This window comes from Hordeum vulgare, chromosome 3H, assembly GCF_904849725.1.
Source record: "Hordeum vulgare subsp. vulgare chromosome 3H, MorexV3_pseudomolecules_assembly, whole genome shotgun sequence".
NCBI classification, from domain to species: domain Eukaryota; kingdom Viridiplantae; phylum Streptophyta; class Magnoliopsida; order Poales; family Poaceae; genus Hordeum; species Hordeum vulgare.
This window is the reverse complement of record NC_058520.1, coordinates 448,092,766-448,111,771: the sequence shown is the minus strand read 5'-3', so window position 1 is coordinate 448,111,771 and position 19,006 is coordinate 448,092,766. Positions and strand designations below refer to the sequence as shown.

The window sequence follows — 19,006 nt, the reverse complement described above, 5'->3', positions numbered from 1 at the left end:
CCATAGTTGTACTCCACGATACTCCGGCCATTGTGATTGGTCAAAGTATGGTTCAAATCTAGGAGCCCATGTATGCTTCGTGGTCATGATCGAGAACTCGGACTCCCACACGGTTTGTGGATGGTTGACGTCCACATTCCTACTGCGAGCTGCCGTGTACAAATGCAAGCATGCGAGATGAAGCAACCTTGGCCTCCCACAAGAGAAATCACACAAGGATAAAGATACCTTGAACGCCCTGTTTCCGTGTTGCTGGCCATCGTTTGTCGTTCCTCCGGGCTCATTCACTTGGTATGTCCAATCCTCGTTGTTGTACAGGGTAGCCGTTTGGGAGTCAGCCTTCCGTGATTGAAATACCATCCATTTGTCAACCTTTGGTGGAAACTGGTACTTGTACTTTTTCTTGTTCTCTCCCGCAATCTGATCATCTGTTTCTTGCGAGTACTTTAGAAAGTATGCTCTCAACTTGTCGAATGTGTATTGAACTATTGTCGTCACCGGCAACGCACGGACACCCTTCAACACCCGGTTGAAGCATTCTGCCATGTTACTTGTCATTTGACCAGATCTTCGGCCATCTTCGTCATAAGCTCGTGCCCACTTGGCCCGAAGTTCAATGTGCCTGTTCAGAAACTCAAGCGCACCTGCATCAAGTTTTTTGTTTACAAGCAAAGCATTGTACAATCTTGCAAATCGTTTGTCCGAAAATGCTTGACAACAATCTTCAAGATCATCCGCCAACTCCTTGATACCACATGCCCGGTAGAATTTTGCATAGAAATGCCTCATGCACCATCGATGATGCAAAGGAGCATGGCCGGGAATGACAATGTCAACCGCGTTAAGTATGCCTTGATGGCGATCCGATATGACACATATTTCCCTCTCAAACAGTAATACTTTGGTTCTCAAAATATGCAAGAACCATTCCCAGTTAACATTGGCATCACTTGCTATTGCAACCAACAAAGTGCCCTTGAATTGTCCGGTCAAAAACGTGCCATCGATGGAGATGACAGGACGACAGTGCTGGAAAGCCCTCACATATTGCTCAAATGCCCAAAATGCACGGCCAAATACGTGGACCCTATTTCCATTGAGAATCCTTGTTTTCTCCCCATACGGCTCGAGCACATGAACCATCCCGAGTTAGTGTGGGCAATAGCTCCCAACAACCTAGGTATGCGGTTGTATGCTTGCTCCTAATCACCATACAACATCTTGAATGCGGCTTGCTTTGCTTTCCATTCCTTACCATATTTCACCTCGTAGTGAAAGAGGGCTTTCACAAGGTCTTGTACGCTTTTTATGCTCATTGTAGGAAGAGAGGAGATGGAGTTGGAAAGCCTATAAGCGATGAACTCGGAGGTGAGTTGTCTATGGCTTTGCGACGAAAGGGCACCATCAACCCTCTTGCCTCGACACATGTGAGGCATACAACTAACAATGTTCCATCCTAGCCCTCCTTTCCATGGTCTTGCATGGACAATCCAAGGACACCCTCTATCCTCACATGCAACCGTGTAACGCAGCTTCATGTTTGAATGAACAACTTTGTGTGGCCTATAATGCGTAACAGAATAGTCATCCAACCACATCTTCAGTTCAAAGAATGTTTCGAACTTTGACCCCGGCAAAATAATATTCTTCCCATGTGTGTCCCGATGAGAAGGTGGCCTAACTCCAAACAATATGCCTTCGCCTCCGTCAACCACGGCTTCATCCGCAAGGCTAAGATCCTAGAACAATGGTGTCCGGTGATCACGCTTTAATACCTTCGTGAAAGCTTCAGCCTCCGTTGCCGTGAACCCTTCCTCATCAACTTCTTCATCGGGACCCTCATCGTAAGACTCAGAAGCATAGCCACGTGAGTACGGAATAGAATAGTCCATTGTCTCTTGCAAATTATATTTGTCCAAATCACCAAGGTTGTTGTCATGAAGAACATTACCATCATTCTCATCATCATCGTGCTCATCATTAGCCTCTACCAATGGTTCATGTTCAATGTTGACCTCTTCGTTGGCCTCATCGACACAAGAAAGAGGTTCAATGTTGGGCTCTTCGTTGATGGGTGCAGGAATAGCTTCAACAATCGGAGAGGCAACCCGGTTCAAATCCAACAAGTTAGGAACATTTGTTTTGATGGAAAATAACTCTAGAGCCTTGTCTATTGATTCGGCCACCGTATCCTTGTATGCAAGCCAACCTTGCTCGGAGTTGACACGCATGGTCTTCCAACGAATGTGCATTACGAATCCCACATTATGCCTACCATCAAACTCAACTACATCACTAGGGTCCATCCAATTCAAATCCTTTCGGACTTGTTCCAACAATTCACCATAGCTAGGACACAAATCGAACACCATGTCAAGCTCATCCGGGTCCAGATCTATATTGCCTTTTAAAAAGGCATCCTTGTCCACGTGATGAACATAAACACATGTTCTTCCCATCCCTAAACAACAAAACATAGAACTTTTTTATAAGCAATCATACAATTACAATAACCCTAGCCTAACTTCCAAACAACCATAACCCTAACCCCATCATAACCCTAACACAACCAAACATCCCTAACCCTAGCCTAACCATAGCCTAACCCTAGCCTAACCCTAAAACAACCATATTGCAAACATCCAAACAACCCTAATCCTAACCCCATCATACCCCTTATCCTAACATACAAATAAATACAACAATATCATATACATCCCAGATTTCATGAAAAACTAGGGTTTCCTCAAATTTGCAAAAAAAAAGAGCACAAAAGATTTTTCTTTGGATGAGAATGAGGGGAGAGGTGGGGATTACCTTAGGGGAGTGATTGGACAACAAATGCCCGGTCCAAACCTTCAGATTTGGTGATTTAGAGAAGGATTTGAGGGAGGGGCCAGTGGCTGGGAGAGGGGGCTGGGGGAGGGGAATGAGGAGGGGGTGGGGGAGGGGTGGGGAGGGGGGCTGGCCCGTGCCTATTAAGTCATTGTGTGGCGCCTAAGCGCTCGGCGCCACACATTACAATGTGTGATGCCTGAGGCTTAGGCGTCACACGGCCTGGGGGTGGGCCCTCTCTGCCAGGTGGTCGGGGGGTGTGGCGCCGAACGGCTAGGCGTCACACAGTGTAGTGTGGCGCCTAGGTGTCGGGCGCCACACAAAAGGGTCAGCCGGGTAACATATTTTCCCCGAGGGGTCACTCTGTGAGTTCTTTCCCCCTAGGGGTCATTTTTGTCAATTTTGCCGCAGGAGCATATGGCGAGGGTTAGGGATTTAAAAGCGATTTCGGGATTTCTACCCACTAGAGACCAAGCCAACTCGTCCTACAAACGCTCACGTGGCCAGCCCAATATGCTCTATACAGCGAATTCGTATGTTGCTTGTACATCAGGACCTATGAATCAAATTGAAGGACCGTATGAACACTGTAGGAACAAGTATTAGGACTGTATTAATGCAGTTTCACAGTTTGAGGACTGTTTTAGTCCTAACCAGCAAGTTTAGGGTGCACTGATGCATTTTACTCGAAAAGTAACAGACCACCGGGTCAGCGGCGTATTTCGCGGACTGAAATGAGTGCAGCACGACGCGCGTCGCTCCCGCGTCCTCTCTAAAACCAGCGCAATATCCTTGGTTTGGTCTAGTTCCTGCGGAAAAAAATAAAAACCAGATAAATCAAGATCGGCACATGCTCGCCGGTCTCCACACGCGTCTCAGGTACGCACCTATGGCCGTGGCGGCGCAGGGCAAAGCGAGCACGGGCACCACGACGACGACAGCGACGTTCCGACGCATCTACGAGACCCTCATGGCCGAGCTTCTCCGGGACGGCTCCTTCGACTTCGACGACGACGCCCTCCGATGGCTCGACGCCGTCAGTACTACTCCCTCTCTTCAATCCTCCATCTGTTTTTTTTGGTTTTTTAGATGCAATCCTCTCCGTCTGTATTAGTCCGGTTAATCGTACATGTTTGCTAAAAAAAATCCGTGATCCATTTTTCCGAGCACATGTTGGACTACAACGTGCTTGGTGGTGAGCAAACGCTTGCATTCTGAGACGGAAGGAGAGAGCCGTCAAACTATGCATGTGTTGGACTAAAAAACCCATGATTTCACACCATGGCACACTGTTTTTGACCCTCAAACTATTAAATCCATGCTCCAAATCACCTGGTTCACAAGTCTAAACTAATGAAGAGAGCCCGGCAATATATTCCAACACAAACTAATGACTTAGATTTGCCCATGTACAGGAAAGCTGAACTGCGGGTTGGCTGTCGCAGAGAGCTACAAATTGTTGAAAGCAGGGTCCGAACCGAATGAGGAGGAAGAGTTCCTTGCTTGCATTCTTGGCTGGGGCATTGAATGGGTATTACCATCGATGCTTCTCTGATATAGCGATTTGAATATTGTGGGACCATCATACAAGGTGCAATTCTTATGGTTATTCTTTGGGGTAATGTGCAGCTTCAAGCTTATTTCCTCGTCCTTGATGATATTATGGACAACTCTCAAACTAGGCGAGGAAAACCATGTTGGTATAGGCTTCCAAAGGTTTGTCAAGTACTTCCTCTGTCCCGAAATACTTGTCGTAGAAATGGATGTATCTAGATTTATTTTAGTTTTAAATACATTTATTTGTAACTATTTTTGTGACAAGTAATTTCGGACGGAGGGGGCTCTTTGCTTTGTCTGGATAATTCCTAATTACTCCCTTTGTACACATACAAGACGTTTTTTTGTTTCACATACATATTTGAAAAATGTCTTATATTTGCTTACAGAGGGAGTAGGCTTCTAGAAAGCAAATTTAGGTTGGGTTGCCAGAGTAAGCTGGGTAGGGGGCAGCTTATTTTGGCAGCCACCCATAAGCCCCGAAAGAACTGGCCCTAAATGTTCTTGTACATGATCAGCTGTTTATTAGAAATCTTTCGTTGTACTTAACTGTAGGTTCGGGGGGAGAGAGGAGTACGGGAGGGAGCGAGGAGTACCTCCAGCACAAGTGTTTTTTGTGTGGCGGTTGTCTCAGGAACAGGAGATGGCTGGGAGCCTCCTTTAGGTTAGTCCCACTACATGGGCCTGGGCCCTAAGAGATAACTTGTATGGGCTGGGCCATACCGGTTCAACACTCCCCCTCAAGATGGGTGGTAGATATCTATCATTCCCATCTTGTCACATGCCAAGTTACAATCCTTTGTTCCCAGACCCTTTGTTAAACAATCTGCAAACTGCTGCCCAGAACTGACATGAGTAAGGCTGATGACCCCGGCATCAAGCTTCTCCTTAATGAAGAACCGATCAATTTCCACATGCTTTGTCCTATCATGTTGAACTGGGTTATTAGCGATGGATATAGCTGACTGATTGTCACACCACACCTTCAAGGGCCCCTTCCTCAGAAGTTTCAACTCGCTCAGTAGGTACTTCACCCAGAGCATCCGACACAACCCTTGAGATAATGCTCTATACTCAGCTTCTGCTGTTGATCTAGACACAACCGGCTGTTTCTTGCTTCTCCATGATACCAAATTTCCTCCCACAAACACGCAGTAACCAGAAGTTGATCTTCTATCATCTTGACAACTGGCCCAGTCAGAGTCACTATAGCCATCCACCTCAAGATGTCCACTCTTCCCAAACCACAACCCTTTACCCGGAGTCCCATTCCAGTATCTCAGGATTCTGTGCACAATATCAAGATGCCCACTCCTTGGTTCATGCATGTATTTGCTCACCACCCCCGTAGCATACGTAATGTCAGGCCTGGTATGACACAAGTACAACAACCTTCCAACCAGTTTCTGATACTCTTCCTTATTCACTAGCTCTCCTGATTGTGCAGTCACTTGGTGATTTTGTTCAATCGGAGTAGGGGCAGTACGACATCCCATCATGCCCACGTCACTCAAGAGATCCAAGGTGTATTTTCATTGGCACAAAGAGATTCCCTTCTTTGTCCGAGCCACTTCAATGCCAAGAAAGTATTTTAGGTTACCCAAATCCTTTACCTCAAACTCCTTGCTCAAACAACCCTTCAATCTCTCTATTTCCTCCTCCTCATCTCCAGTGATGATAATGTCATCCACATAAATAGCAAGAATGGTGATCTTCCGATCAGAGTGTTTGTAGAACATCGTGTGGTCACCGTTACACTGACCATACCCCATACCACGGACATCACGTCTGAACCTATCAAACTAGGCCCTTGGTGATTGCTTCAGTCCATACAAGGATTTCTTCAGCCTGCATACCTTCCCCGTAGTCTCTGAAGTACCGAAACCTGGTGGTATTTCCATGTACACTTCTTCTTGCAACTCACCATGCAAGAAGGCATTCTTGACATCTAATTGATGCAACTTTCACCCAAAGTTTGCAGCACAGGAGACCAATATCCTTACTGTGTTCATCTTTGCCACGGGAGCAAACGTCTCATCATAGTCAATTCCATAAGTTTGACTATATCCTCTGGCGACCAATCTGGCCTTATACCGTTCCACGTTCCCTTCAGGATTCGGCTTCACTGTATTCCTCTGCTAAATCAAGACTTACGTAAATAGTCGTGACTCAATTCCAATATCATAGGATGAAGTAGGTCACTACCTATATAACACAGATACTATTATGGCCATGAATTCCTTATGTAAATAGACAGATTATTATTAGTATTTATTTAGCAGAAGAAACTATTGCATCATTATTTGGGTCCAGTCCTTTGGTTGACTTTCATGATTTGTTACAGTCTGGTAGTGGCTTTGTTTTTATCCCATAAGCAGGTTGGCCTCATTGCCATAAACGATGGACTTGTCCTTCACAGCCAAATATCACAAATCTTCAAGCGTTATTTCTATGGAAAACCTTACTATGTTGACCTCCTAGACTTATTCAATGAGGTAATTCGGTATATCCAAAAATGTCCCATTCTATGTCATCTTTTGTTGCAGGAGCTTAAATTCTGTTACTTCTCATTTAGGTCGAGTTTAGGACGACTTCTGGAGAGTTATTAGACCAGATTACAACGAGTGAAGGCCATAAAGATCTGAGCAAATATACTGTAGATGTGTATGCCATTGCCACCTGATTATGAACATCGACGATGTTATATTATCCATCCTTAGTACCTTGAGTACAATGATTTGCCCCTTCGTAGTTTATTCTTTTTTGTGGTGATGGGGCATGTTTTAATTTCTATGAAGTTACAGGCGAATTGTAGAATACAAAACAGCTTACTATTCATTCTATTTGCCGGTAAAAAGAGAGTGTTCATTTTACATGTTCTGGCAGCACTAGTAATGATTCACCAGCAGTAAAAGTCCTTTTAACTTATTGGCTATTGCAAAGGTCGGCTGTGCACTGCTACTGTCCGGTAAGAATTTGGATGATTATGTTCAAGCGAAGCGCATCCTAGTTGAAATGGGTGTTTACTTTCAGATTCAGGTATACTACTCGTAGTACATTTATCTTTTCACCTGAATAGCTATTTTTGTTCTCGATATTTACGTTTTCAGAAGTGGTGTTTGTTACATGTGTATAGTCACTTTAGTGTGCAAACCCCATTGTATAAGGAGTTTCTTGCCTTTAACCACATGTATATGTACTGGCCCTTGGGCCCCCTGTAATGTCAGTTGCTCATTCCTAACATGGTATCAGATGCTTAGGTTCTCTCCCACCCCGTACGCTACAGCTCCATGCTCTCCTCCTCCACCGCCGCTACCGCTGGTAGCTACGAGCTAGCAGCTCCGGCCGCCCTTCCCTCGCCTGGCTGCCCCTGGGCTCGCCGCCGGCTCTCCCCTTGCCCGGCTCTGCCTCGTCTTGCTGTCGTCGCCCGCCCTAGGTCCGGCCCCGCCTGGATCCACCGCCGCCGGCTGCTCCTCGCCTGGCCTCGCCTCGGCCGTGCTGATGCCGCTGCAGCCGAGCTCAGCCGGTGCTCTCCTTCGTCCCCGCCGATGGCTGCTGCTTCCTGCAGCTGTCGTCCGGCCTGCCCCGTGGGTCGCCCGCCCGCTGCCGTCGTGCTCGGCTGTTGGTCCGCTCCCTGATCCAGATCGGATCAGGTTGACTTCAAAACAAAGGAGAAAAAACTCACGGAGAGGGAGCTCATCATGTCCTCTTCGAGTTATGTCGTTGTTCCTCGGTGCTCGGTGATCTTCGATGGCACCAACTATGCTGATTTTGTGGGCTTTATGTGTATCCACATGCGCGGTCTTCTGCTATGGGGTGTCCTCTCTGGCGAGCTTCCCTGTCCGCCATGCCCTTGTTGCTCATGTGGCTCCTACCCAACCGGTGCTGCCTGTTTTGGCTGCTGGTGCTTCCCAGGCTGATCGGGGTGCAACCAAGGCTCTCGATGATGCTGCAGTCTAGGCTTATGATCATCAGGTATCTGCTTACTCAGATGCTCTTTCTGTCTACCGGGATGATCTGTCTGCTTACACTCAGTGGTGCATTGATGATGCTCGGGCTGCTGTTGTTCTCACTACGAGTGTCCTTCCTCAGTTTGCCTCCGAGTTCATGGGTCTCGGCACCGCTGCAGCAATGTGGTCTTATCTCCGTCAGCGCTATCAGCCCTTTGGTGATGCGCTCTACCTATCTGTGGTGCGTCAGGAGCATGCTCTTCAGCAATCTTCTGTTGATGAGTTCTACACACAGAGTTCTGCCACCTGGCACAAGCTTGACTCTCTTCGGGCAGCTGTATGTGGAGCTTGCCGTTGTTGCCAGACTACGCGGTCTGATTTGAAGTTTCAACATGTCCATGAGTTCTTAGCTCGCCTCCGCTCCGAGTTTGAGCCTCGGAGTGCTCACTTGCTTGCTCGAGGCCGTGTTCCTATCACAGAGGTTCTTGCTGAGCTTCATGCTGAGGAGACTCGCCTTCGTTCTGTTGGGTTGCTTGCGGTTCCCTCTGTGTTGGCTCTTTGAGCTCCTATGCCATCTACTCGTTCCACTACACCACCATTCCTGCCCACACCCGCAGGGGGGATGGGTCGCCCTCCTTATGCTGAGAAGGGCCGATCGCGCCGTGATATAGTCTATGGCTACTGCTCCAGGTCAAGCCACCCAGAGGCTGATTGTCGCTAGAAACTACAAGACTAGAGGCATTCTTCCTCGAGTGGGAGTCCCGTATCTTCCTCGACTCGGTCGCTCACTGACCAGGACATTATCCGGCTCAAGCGCCTCCTGGCTTCTTCACGCTCTTCATCGAGCGGGTTCCGCTGCCGCAATGATAGCTGCCACCCCTTCATCACCATCGGCACCTACACAGTCAAGTACATCTTCGTGGGTTCTGGATTCTGGAGCTTCTTTTCATATGTCTTCTGATTCTTCCACGTTGTCTTCTCTTCAACCTCTTGATTCGCCTGTTAATGTTCTCACTCCCGATGGCACTCCTCTTCGTGTTGCTAGTCATGGCACTCTTTCTACTCCGTCTTTTTCTGTTCCTACGTTTCTCATGTTCCCCATCTTACCATGAATCTCTTCTCCGCTGCCCAACTTACTGACTCTGGTTTTCGTGTCATTCTTGATACTAACTCTTGCTCTATTCAGGAGCTTCACACCAAGGCTCTGGTTGGTGCTGGCCCTCGGCATCGTGAGTTGGAGGGTCTTTGGTAGGTTGACTGGCTTCATGTTCCTTCCGCTGCCACCACTTCTGCCAATTCTCATGCTCTTGCTGCCTCCTCTTCTGCGACCTTCCAACACTGGCATCATCGACTTGCTCACCTATGTGGTTCCCACTTGTCGTCGTTGGTGCGTCAGGGTGTCTTAGGGTCTGTATCCGGAGATGTATCTTTACATTGTAATGGTTGTAGGCTTGGCAAACAGACTCAATTACCTTATCCTACTAGTGAGTCAGTATCTCAGCGTCCTTTTGACTTAGTTCATTCTGATGTACGGGTACCTGCTCCCTTTGATTCGAAAGGAGGCCATCACTATTATGTTCTCTTTATTGATGATTTCTCTCGCTACACTTGGCTTTATTTTATGAAATCTCGTAGCGAGGTTCTCTCTATATACAAACGATTTGCTTCCATGGTTCACACCTAGTTTTCCATGCCTATTTGCACTTTTCATGCTGACTCCGCTGGAGAGTATATCTCCCAGATGTTGCGTGCCTTTCTCGCGGAACAGGGTACTCTTGCTCAGTTCTCATGTCCTGGTGCCCATGCTCAGAATGGCGTTGCGGAACACAAGCATCGTCATCTACTTGAGACGGGTCGTGCGCTGATGATCGCCGCTTCTCTTCCACCCCACTTTTGGGATGAGGCCGTTTCCGCATTCACCTATCTCATCAACATTCATCCATCGACTGCCTTGCAGGGTGGCATTCCTATGGAGTGTCTCACTGGTTGTTCTCCTGACTACTTAGCTCTCCATATGTTTGGGTGTGGTTGCTACGTCCTTCTTGTGGCGCAAGAACGCACCAAACTGACTGCTCAGTCAGTCGAGTGTGTTTTTCTTGGCTAAAGTGATGAGCACAAGGGCTATCGTTGTTGGGATCCTGTTGGTCGTCAGTTGCGCATTTCGCATGATGTGACTTTTGATGAGTCTCGTTCGTACTACCCTCGCCCTTCCTCCTCGTGCTTTTCTGTGGACGACCTTTCCTTTCTTCTTCTTCCCGATACCTCCTCCTATGTGCCTCCTGTCTCCCCACTTCCTCTGACACATCTAACTCTTCCTCATCCACCACGACACCACCTTCCCCTCCATCCTCCTCCGCATCCTCACCATTCGTATCTTCTTCCCCTCCATCCTCCTCCCCACCCTCATCACTCGTCTCTCCTTTTCCTCTGCACTACACTCGTTGGCCTCGTAGTGAAGATGATCCTACTAATGCGCCCTCCACTTCCAGAGCGCCTCCCTTCACGCCTCCCCCGGTTCATAACCTTCGTGCTCGGCCTTGCCCCCCGCCTGATCGCTATTCTCCTCACAGTAATGGTCTCTACGTTGTGGCTGAGCCCACTTCCTATCGGACTACCATGACTAAGCCTGAATGGCAGCTTGCGATGGTCGAGGAGCTTGCTGCCCTTGAGCGCAATGGCACCTGGGATCTGGTTTCCCTTCCTTCCGGTGCTCGTCCCATCACCTGCAAGTGGGTCTATAAGAGTAAGACTCGCTCTGATGGTTCTCTTGAGTGCTACAAAGCTCGTCTTGTGGCTCGTGGTTTTCAGCAGGAACAAATCCGTGATTATGATGAGACTTTCGCTCCTGTTGCCCACATGACCACTGTCTGCACTCTCCTTGTTGTGGCTTCTGTTCGTCATTGGTCTGTGTTTCAACTTGACGTCCAGAATGCTTTTCTCAATGGTGAGTTGCGTGAGGAGGTTTATATGCAACCACCACCGGGGTACCATGCTCCTGATGGTATGGTCTGCCCACTTCGACGCTCCCTCTATGGTCTCAAACAGGCCCCTCGCGCCTGGTTTGAGCGTTTTGCCTCTATGGTGACTGACGCGGGCTTCTCTCCTAGTGATCATGACCCCCCGCTGTTTGTTCACATGTCTCCTTGTGGTCGGACTCTTCTCCTTCTCTATGTTGATGACATGATCATCACTGGTGATGACTCCGACTACATTGCCTTTGTTAAGGCCCGCCTTCGCGACCAGTTCCTCATGCCTGATCTTGATCCCCTTCGCTATTTTCTTGGGATTGAGATTTCTTCGATCCCTGATGGCTTCTTCATCTCCCAGGAAAAATATATTTAGGATATACTTGCTCGCTCCGCTCTTGCTGATGAGCGCACTGTTGTGACTCCTATGGAATTCAACGTTCAGCTTCGCGCTTTTGAAGGTGATCGTCTTCCTAATCCCACTCGCTATCATCAACTCGTTGGGAGCCTTGTCTATCTTGCTGTTACGTGTCCTGACATCTCCTATCCTGTCCACATTCTCAGTCAGTTTGCTGCAGCCCCCACCTCTGTCCACTATAGTCACCTCCTCCGTGTTCTACGATATCTTCGTGGCATGATATCTCATCGCCTTTTCTTTCCCCGCTACAGCTCACTCGAGCTCCAGGCCTACTCTGGTGTTACGTGGGCTAGTGATCCATCTGACCACCTCTCGCTATCTGCTTACTGTGTTCTTCTTGGTGGCTCTCTTATTGCCTGGAAGACCAAGAAAAATACTGTAGTTTGTCGCTCGAGTACCGAGGCTTAGTTGCATGCGATGGCTATGCTGACGGCTGAGGTGATCTGGTTACGATGGTTACTTGAGGACTTTGGTGTGCCTGTTACTACATCGACTCCCTTACTGTCAGACAACACAGGTGCTCTCAGTATCGCGCGTGACCTGGTGAAGCATGAGCTCATCAAGCACATTGGTGTGGATGCCCACTTTGTGCGTGCTGCTGTGCAGGATCAGACTCTCGCTCTTCACTATGTGCCCTCTGAGTTACAATTGGCAGACTTCTTCACGAAGGTATAGACTCGAGCGCAGCATGTGTTCCTTCTCTCTAAACTCAGTGTTGTTAACCCACCATGGTTTTGAGAGGGATGGGGGGTAGATGTGTATAGTCATTTTTACTGTGCATCCCATTGTATAAGGGGCATGCTATGCGTCCACCGGCTGATCTTTTTAAAAGATCAGCCGGATCACAAACCATTTGATCTGACCGCATCGAGCGGCCAAGCTTGCTTTCACCATTGCAACATACACCTAGTTGCAGAATTAATTTTGCACCACAGGTCTTGTTGCAAACTTTTTTGCAACAGTTGGCTTGTTGCAAAAAATATCTGCAACTCGGGTTTTGTTGCATCTTTTTTTTGCAACTAGGGTCTTGTTGCGGAAAATTTCTGAAACATAGATTTTGCTGCAAAACATAAACCGGTCGTAAATCATTGCAACATCGCATATGTTTTAGAAACACAACCCTAGATGCAGTAACGTATTTGACGAAGACACAACCCTTATTTGGACGCGTGTCACATAAAGAAGGTGGCAGATGCGGCCATGCTATCCGTTGGATGATGGTAAACTTTTTCCATTGTATAAGGGGTTTCTTGCCTTTTACCACATGTATATGTACTAGCCCTTGGCCCCCTTGTAATGTCAGTTGCTCATTCCTAACAGTGTTAACAGCCAGATTCACCTTTCAGGACGATTATCTCGACTCTTTTGGCGATCCAGAAGTTCTGGGCAAGGTAAGTTGATTCACTTCCTCTATTACTGTCAAAAGAAAACATTTTGCATGTGATTTCTAATTAAAACCATCCTGTCGCAGATTGGAACCGATATCGAAGACTTCAAGTGCTCTTGGCTGTTTGTTCAAGCACTAGTGTGTGTCGATGAGAGGCAAAAAGACATCCTATTTGTAAGGCACATGAACTAGATCATTCTATAATATTGTGTAGCGCACTATCTTAACGTCTGTACTGTCATGCACAGGAAAATTACGGGAAATCAGATCCTGCTTGCGTCGCAAAAGTGAAGGCTCTGTATAAAGAGCTCAATCTCGAGGTTTTCCTTTTTGTTCAACATAGTGTGACAAGACTTGTTCATTGCATAATTTTTTACTATTATAAGTTCATTTACAATGCAAGCATGCGTGACATGCTTTTCTTTATCATCGCTTCCAGAGGGTGTTCTCTGAATATGAAAGGGAGACTTATGAAAAGCTGATCTCACACATCGAAGCACAACCGAATGAAGTTGTGCAAGCAGTGCTGAAATCCTTTTTGCATAAAATCCACATGAGGAAGTAGGAACGTTCTTGCGTGCAAAAGAGGTCGTCTAGTAGAATCATCTTGGGTCACTGCTTTGCCTAGGCGAGCTCTTTCATTCTGATGTACCCTTGTTATGGAACCCCATAAAAGAATATAGTTGAAGCGTCAATGTGTGAAGGAGTGTAACAACCCTTCCCGTCAATATAAGATGGCAGATCAGTATTGACTACATGATCATTACCATGAGCATCGATAAGCCTTAGGATGTTGAATGATGCCGCATTCCTGCTGGCTATAACATAACCGCTACCCATTGGAGGACTCGGTTGTGGTTTCTTGTGATACACATAGCCACCAAAACTTATCTCAACTTGTTTATTTATGAGTCCTGGAACCAAATACTTTGGAAAGTAACCTACTAGTTCTTGAATACCATTATCTTTGTATAGGTAGACATGCCAATCACCAGAAGATTTCTCCTGAAAGTAAAACCAGCATATGATGTGTATTGTAGGTTATCTATTTTTTCCGTAAAAATAAATATAATTTACTTTATTATGAAAAATATAACATCACATCACATTCAAATAATTTTCTAATTAATTATCAAAGTGCGGCAATATGTTGATCACCACTTTTGTTCAAGTTTAGATATTATTTAGCCATTTGTCCCTTTTATGAAAAAAAACTCAAGTGATTATTTAAATGCAATATTTTAAAAACTATCCATTGTACGCCCAAACTTTCATAGATTAAATTAATCACTTACAATTAGGAATCATTAACCCACAAACATCATTTCCAAGGCTACCATTTCCTATGTATGCCCATATATAGTTCTAGTCGCATACATTGTCAATATGTTTAAAATTAGTTGTAAGCTTGTAAATTATTTATAGCACGTCAACTTGGATAAGACCAATCAAAATTCAATAATTTCGGCAATAATTTACCTTGAATACTCTTAGTGTCATAAACCATTTTGGTCCATGTATTCTTGAAACTTTGTCGAGGATCATCCCTGGAGCTATGCTTGATGATATTTTGTGAAAGCCAGGGCAAAGCATGTTTGTGCAACTCTTGCCAGTGCCAGTCTGTCATTGCAACATAAAGAGTATAAAAAATTGAGACTCGTGTATGTTCATTCATGTTCTCGATGTAAGAAGTATTTGTGATTTTTCCTAAAAAGGAATGAAAGTATTTTAAGGAATACAAAGCTATATTTTAGTGCATTATCATTGAAGTTATAACATATCAATCTTACTGAATTTCTTGTTCATTTTGTTGTGATTATGGGCAAAATAATTACACAGCAAAATTTCTATAGAATACCCCCACCGTGTGTGCGATAAAGCGTTATATCAATCATCTATTCTTGATTTCATATTATATAAAATGTAATGTACGTATACTTGCTTTTCTATGGAAGCTACAAACTCAAGTTTTATCATGGAAACACCTATTCATTGTATACCTGCTTTGTACGTATACCAGGTAAACACCTATTCATTGTAAATCATAAGTTTTAGAGGACCAAGAATATCTCAAAATATACATCGGTAGAATCAACTATAAAAATATCCTTAGCCATCTACGTACTACATAGCATATATGATAGTGGCAATAATAAATGCATTTCCAAACTCACGGAAAATCTCTTAGGTCAAATTTATACCGACATCATGTATTGGTTTTTCATTTTTGTAACCTATGCATGTGATAGTGTAAGTTAATTTTTTATGTTGAGAGTTGTATCAATACCAAATTACAAAAATATGTTCATAATGGAGGGAGCACATTATATTAAAGATTATAGTAATAGACACCACGAATTTTAAGAAGTCACATCATGATGGCTTATGTATCATGTTTGTGACAATTTGTAGATTTGTTTAGTTTTATTATAAAAGTACCAAGCAAATCAAAAGAGTATAAAACAAGCCCATATTTTGTTAAGGGGGATATTAGTTTAATATATTAGAATGTATGTCCTTTTGTATGTATGTAGAGACAAAATGTTGTAATATCTCAAGGACAATGTTGTCCTTCATAGTTGCAAAAATAATCATACACCACTTGGATTAACCATTTCTAATTTTACATCATATGCAGATAACAATATAACTTACCGTCCAAGCCGTGTAGAAGTGAGTATGAGAATCATTGTACAACTCCGGTGAAACCTGCACAAAATTGTTATGGTGTGTCAAAAATCAAATGCACAAAAGTTGATCAAAAAGTAGTAGTATCTAATAAACACAACTTAGTATGTTATTCATTTATCATGAAAATAAGCTATGCTATACCAGAGTAACATACAAGACAATTTGTAAGTAGTGTTTATGTTTTCTTCTCAACAATATAAGTTGTACATAGAGGTTTATATCTTACTGAGAATTCATCAATAAACATAAGCTATTATAACAAATATTTAACAATCATGTACTAAAAGATCATAAATAAAACAATTTCTAGTGAAATTATGGACGTCATAGGGAATCAAACAATTATGGGGGTTTATTCATAGTTGCCCAGATCAAGGTAACTTACATGCCATCCAGCTTGAATTCCGTTTTGTGAAGCCCTATCTACAATCCAAATGGGAGCTGCGGTTTCTTGGCCACGATGTAAATTAAAGCCATATACATCTGGTGAGGCATGTGCGCCACAATAATCAATACGACCTCCTCCTAGCCAGAAATGAGTAGAAGACTGCCAAAATGTAATTAATGTAGTGCTAATAAGTAGATTCAATATTTATAGGATAATGCCTAAAAATTAGAGATAGAATAGACATGTGTAGTACTCACATAAGAAAATTCTTAATTTTGATACAAGGTAGCTAGTGTTCTTGCTTGCCGAGAAGAATGTTGGATGAAGGTCAAAAGGCCATAGCAATTATGAGTTTCCTTTATACAAATAGAACATATAGGGAAAGATGGATACTTAATTAAAAATTATGTGTACCTCAAATATACTAGGAGCAAACTATACTATTTAAATGTTTTACCTCTTCGATAGATGGAATGCATCCCACTATGATTGCATTACAAAGAAATAGTAACACAAAAATCCCTATGGGTTGAGTAGAATTCTCCATTTACTAATTAGGATGGGACAAATGTGTTGTTGTGAAAGTGAGCCTTTCGTTGAGGCCCCTCGTGACCTTTTATAGCAAAAGAGATATCAGAATTTTCTCGAGTCTACAATGAGATATAATGGAATTTAATGAACATCATTTATAGATGTTCCTCTATGGAACATGCCCGAGTATATAAGAAGAGATATTTGAAAGTAAAGAACAACATTTATAGCATGATCGTATGTATATAATAATATCATTCATTTATAAAAAAATCTCATCGGAAATTGTGGGATTGAAATGATCATTAAGGAATAACATTTATAAAAAATTTCTAGATAAAATAATAGGTCAAGTGGTGGTTTTGTAGACCATTGGTTCATGAAATTATTCTTTCCATACTTTCTTCGATTTGAAAAGGATTAATTTTCTATACCTATTTCATTCTCTCTTTTTTCACTCTACGCATCATGCTCGCAGCTAGTTTGATAAGTCAACATAGTTGGGATCCCAACTGTAACACCCTAGACACAATAACGTTTCCATACTCTGGGGGTGGCTCATCGAAGGTAGCCCAGACGCAGGCTCGACCACGGGCCCATAAGTCCCAAGGAAAAGGAGAAACCCTAGGAGCATTCTGAAGACCTTCTCCCCCTCCAAGAGAAGGGCGGCGTTGGAGGAGATTGCATCTACCTCTCTGTAATACCTACGCATCCATCGCTTATATAAGGGGAGGCCAGGGACCCTCGTTCTTATCTATTCTTAGACAGAAACTCTCGATAGCAATCTCATACGCCATTGTAACCCCTGAAACAAGCTATCCCTCCACAGTGATATAACAAAACTAGCAGGATGTAGGGTACTAATCTCTGAACGCCCGAACGTAGGTAAAACCCTTGTGTGATCTCCAATCTAGGACTTCCATATGCTCCTGGACGCCTACCGAGGAATCTGATGGTAGATAGCATCGTCAAATTGCACACCACACACGCATGGTGCCTTCTGGAGAGTGATGTCAGATCTTATATGTCCCACCCTCCGGCGGCTTCTTGCTGAGGGAAAGCCTAAGTTTTAGATCACTCACATTCACTATCGACGGGGCTTATCATCTCAACATCAACCCATCGCCCACCCTACACGCACGATCTACATATGCACCATTGCCTTCAGCATCAACAACCACGACAACCTCTGATTGTGCTTGCCACCAATTTGGCACACCGCCCCGAGAACCTCTTCAATCATCAAGGCATCTCGGTCATCGGCAACAAGATATTCACACATGTTTGAGCTAAATTTTTTAGGAGAAATATACTAGCAACAACTATTCCAATACCTATGTTACCCACTCGATCGCTACAGCAATAGTCGGTCATCCATGTCATACCACCATCACTCGCCTCAGATCTGATGGACAGTGGTTAAGCCCTGGTACCCAAAACACATGAGTTCAAAGAACCAAAGATTATAAAGTTCATACGTCCTGATCGACCAGCTATATACTCGTAGTTGGTGACTATGGGTTGCGATAACTGTCACATCGACCACTCCCCTTAGGATTGATCCTCGATGAGCCATCTCAGATTGTAGCGTCAACATGGCAGATCTGGTCTTGTTTTCCGACTCGGGGAACAACAACAATGAACAAGTATCGTAACACCAAGACACAATCAAAGATGCCATGGTTCTATCTTCAGATGCGAAATAAGCAAAGGATAGGTTCAAGAAACCAAAAAGAGAGAGACCCAACCACAGGTAGATGTTGGCACGAATACTGACACATCCAAGGCAGTCGTACAGGAGTACATGCCATAGTGAATCTCACTACAGGTGGTCATGATGGCTGGCTGATCTGTAGGCTCCTAAGTTAAAGATGACAACTACGGCACCGGTGATAGCTGATATTTCCTTTCGGTATGATCCTGTATCCAATCAGAAAGTACCCCTCATATATATCCCCAAAGAGGCGACCTTCGGTTATCGAACCCCTGAGAGGAAGGTTCCCTTGAAGAGATGATGTCTATCAAGAAATTGTTAAAAGATTAATTCTATCTTTTGACCAGATCAATCAAGCTAATAGTAATTTAACACTTATAATAAAAAGAAGGTATGGGTATGAGATCTTTGATGCTTATAACAATGTATTTGTATTGGGACCAGATATGATATTAATTTCTGCGCTGGAAGATGATACACCCATTTTTTATCATGAATTATTATTGATATTTGTGTCATTCTTTTCCATTACTCCCTCTTATCATACAATACATATGCCATTTCTCTCA

General features: G+C 44.3%; 2 protein-coding genes across 5 annotated transcripts; one reads left to right on the top strand and one right to left on the bottom strand.

The window, feature by feature from the left end:
* Positions 1 to 293: 293 nt before the first annotated feature.
* LOC123444191 (farnesyl pyrophosphate synthase-like) lies at positions 294 to 13,685 on the top strand. Of its 2 annotated transcripts, none has more exons than XM_045120830.1 (13): positions 294 to 309; positions 3,777 to 3,868; positions 4,003 to 4,030; positions 4,251 to 4,366; positions 4,465 to 4,551; positions 6,771 to 6,887; positions 6,968 to 7,056; positions 7,191 to 7,242; positions 7,336 to 7,431; positions 13,073 to 13,117; positions 13,198 to 13,287; positions 13,362 to 13,433; positions 13,553 to 13,685. In XM_045120830.1, exons 1-13 carry the CDS (start codon positions 294 to 296, stop codon positions 13,676 to 13,678), a joined length of 1,026 nt encoding a protein of 341 aa, XP_044976765.1. In that variant the 3' UTR covers positions 13,679 to 13,685. The 2 variants fall into 2 exon arrangements, with proteins under 2 accessions (XP_044976765.1, XP_044976763.1); XM_045120828.1 differs by lacking the exon at positions 294 to 309 and adding an exon at positions 1,357 to 1,375.
* Positions 13,621 to 16,759, bottom strand: LOC123444190. 3 transcript variants are annotated; one of them, XR_006630960.1, is made up of 6 exons: positions 16,650 to 16,759; positions 16,450 to 16,548; positions 16,190 to 16,351; positions 15,769 to 15,822; positions 14,593 to 14,733; positions 13,621 to 14,118 (listed from the first exon to the last, which is right to left on the bottom strand). XR_006630960.1 is itself a non-coding variant. In XM_045120826.1 (5 exons), the coding sequence occupies exons 1-5, from the start codon at positions 16,737 to 16,739 to the stop codon at positions 13,771 to 13,773; spliced, it is 795 nt and encodes a 264-aa protein (XP_044976761.1). In that variant the 5' UTR covers positions 16,740 to 16,759; the 3' UTR covers positions 13,621 to 13,770. The 3 variants fall into 3 exon arrangements, 2 of the variants coding, with proteins under 2 accessions (XP_044976761.1, XP_044976762.1); XM_045120826.1 differs by lacking the exon at positions 16,450 to 16,548; XM_045120827.1 differs by lacking the exon at positions 16,450 to 16,548 and having other exon boundaries at positions 16,190 to 16,329.
* Between the last annotated feature and the right edge of the window lie 2,247 nt (positions 16,760 to 19,006).

Coding starts and splice junctions, on each gene's coding strand:
- LOC123444191 (XM_045120828.1), top strand. Junction 7,432..13,072: donor GTGTTTACTTTCAGATTCAG/GTATACTACTCG, acceptor TTCACCTTTCAG/GACGATTATCTCGACTCTTT. Junction 13,288..13,361: donor GGCAAAAAGACATCCTATTT/GTAAGGCACATG, acceptor TGTCATGCACAG/GAAAATTACGGGAAATCAGA.
- LOC123444190 (XM_045120826.1), bottom strand. CDS start 16,739: ATGGAGAATTCTACTCAACCCATAGGGATTTTTGTGTTACTATTTCTT. Junction 15,823..16,189: donor GAATTCAAGCTGGATGGCAT/GTAAGTTACCTT, acceptor AATTTTGTGCAG/GTTTCACCGGAGTTGTACAA. Junction 14,734..15,768: donor ACTTCTACACGGCTTGGACG/GTAAGTTATATT, acceptor TTGCAATGACAG/ACTGGCACTGGCAAGAGTTG.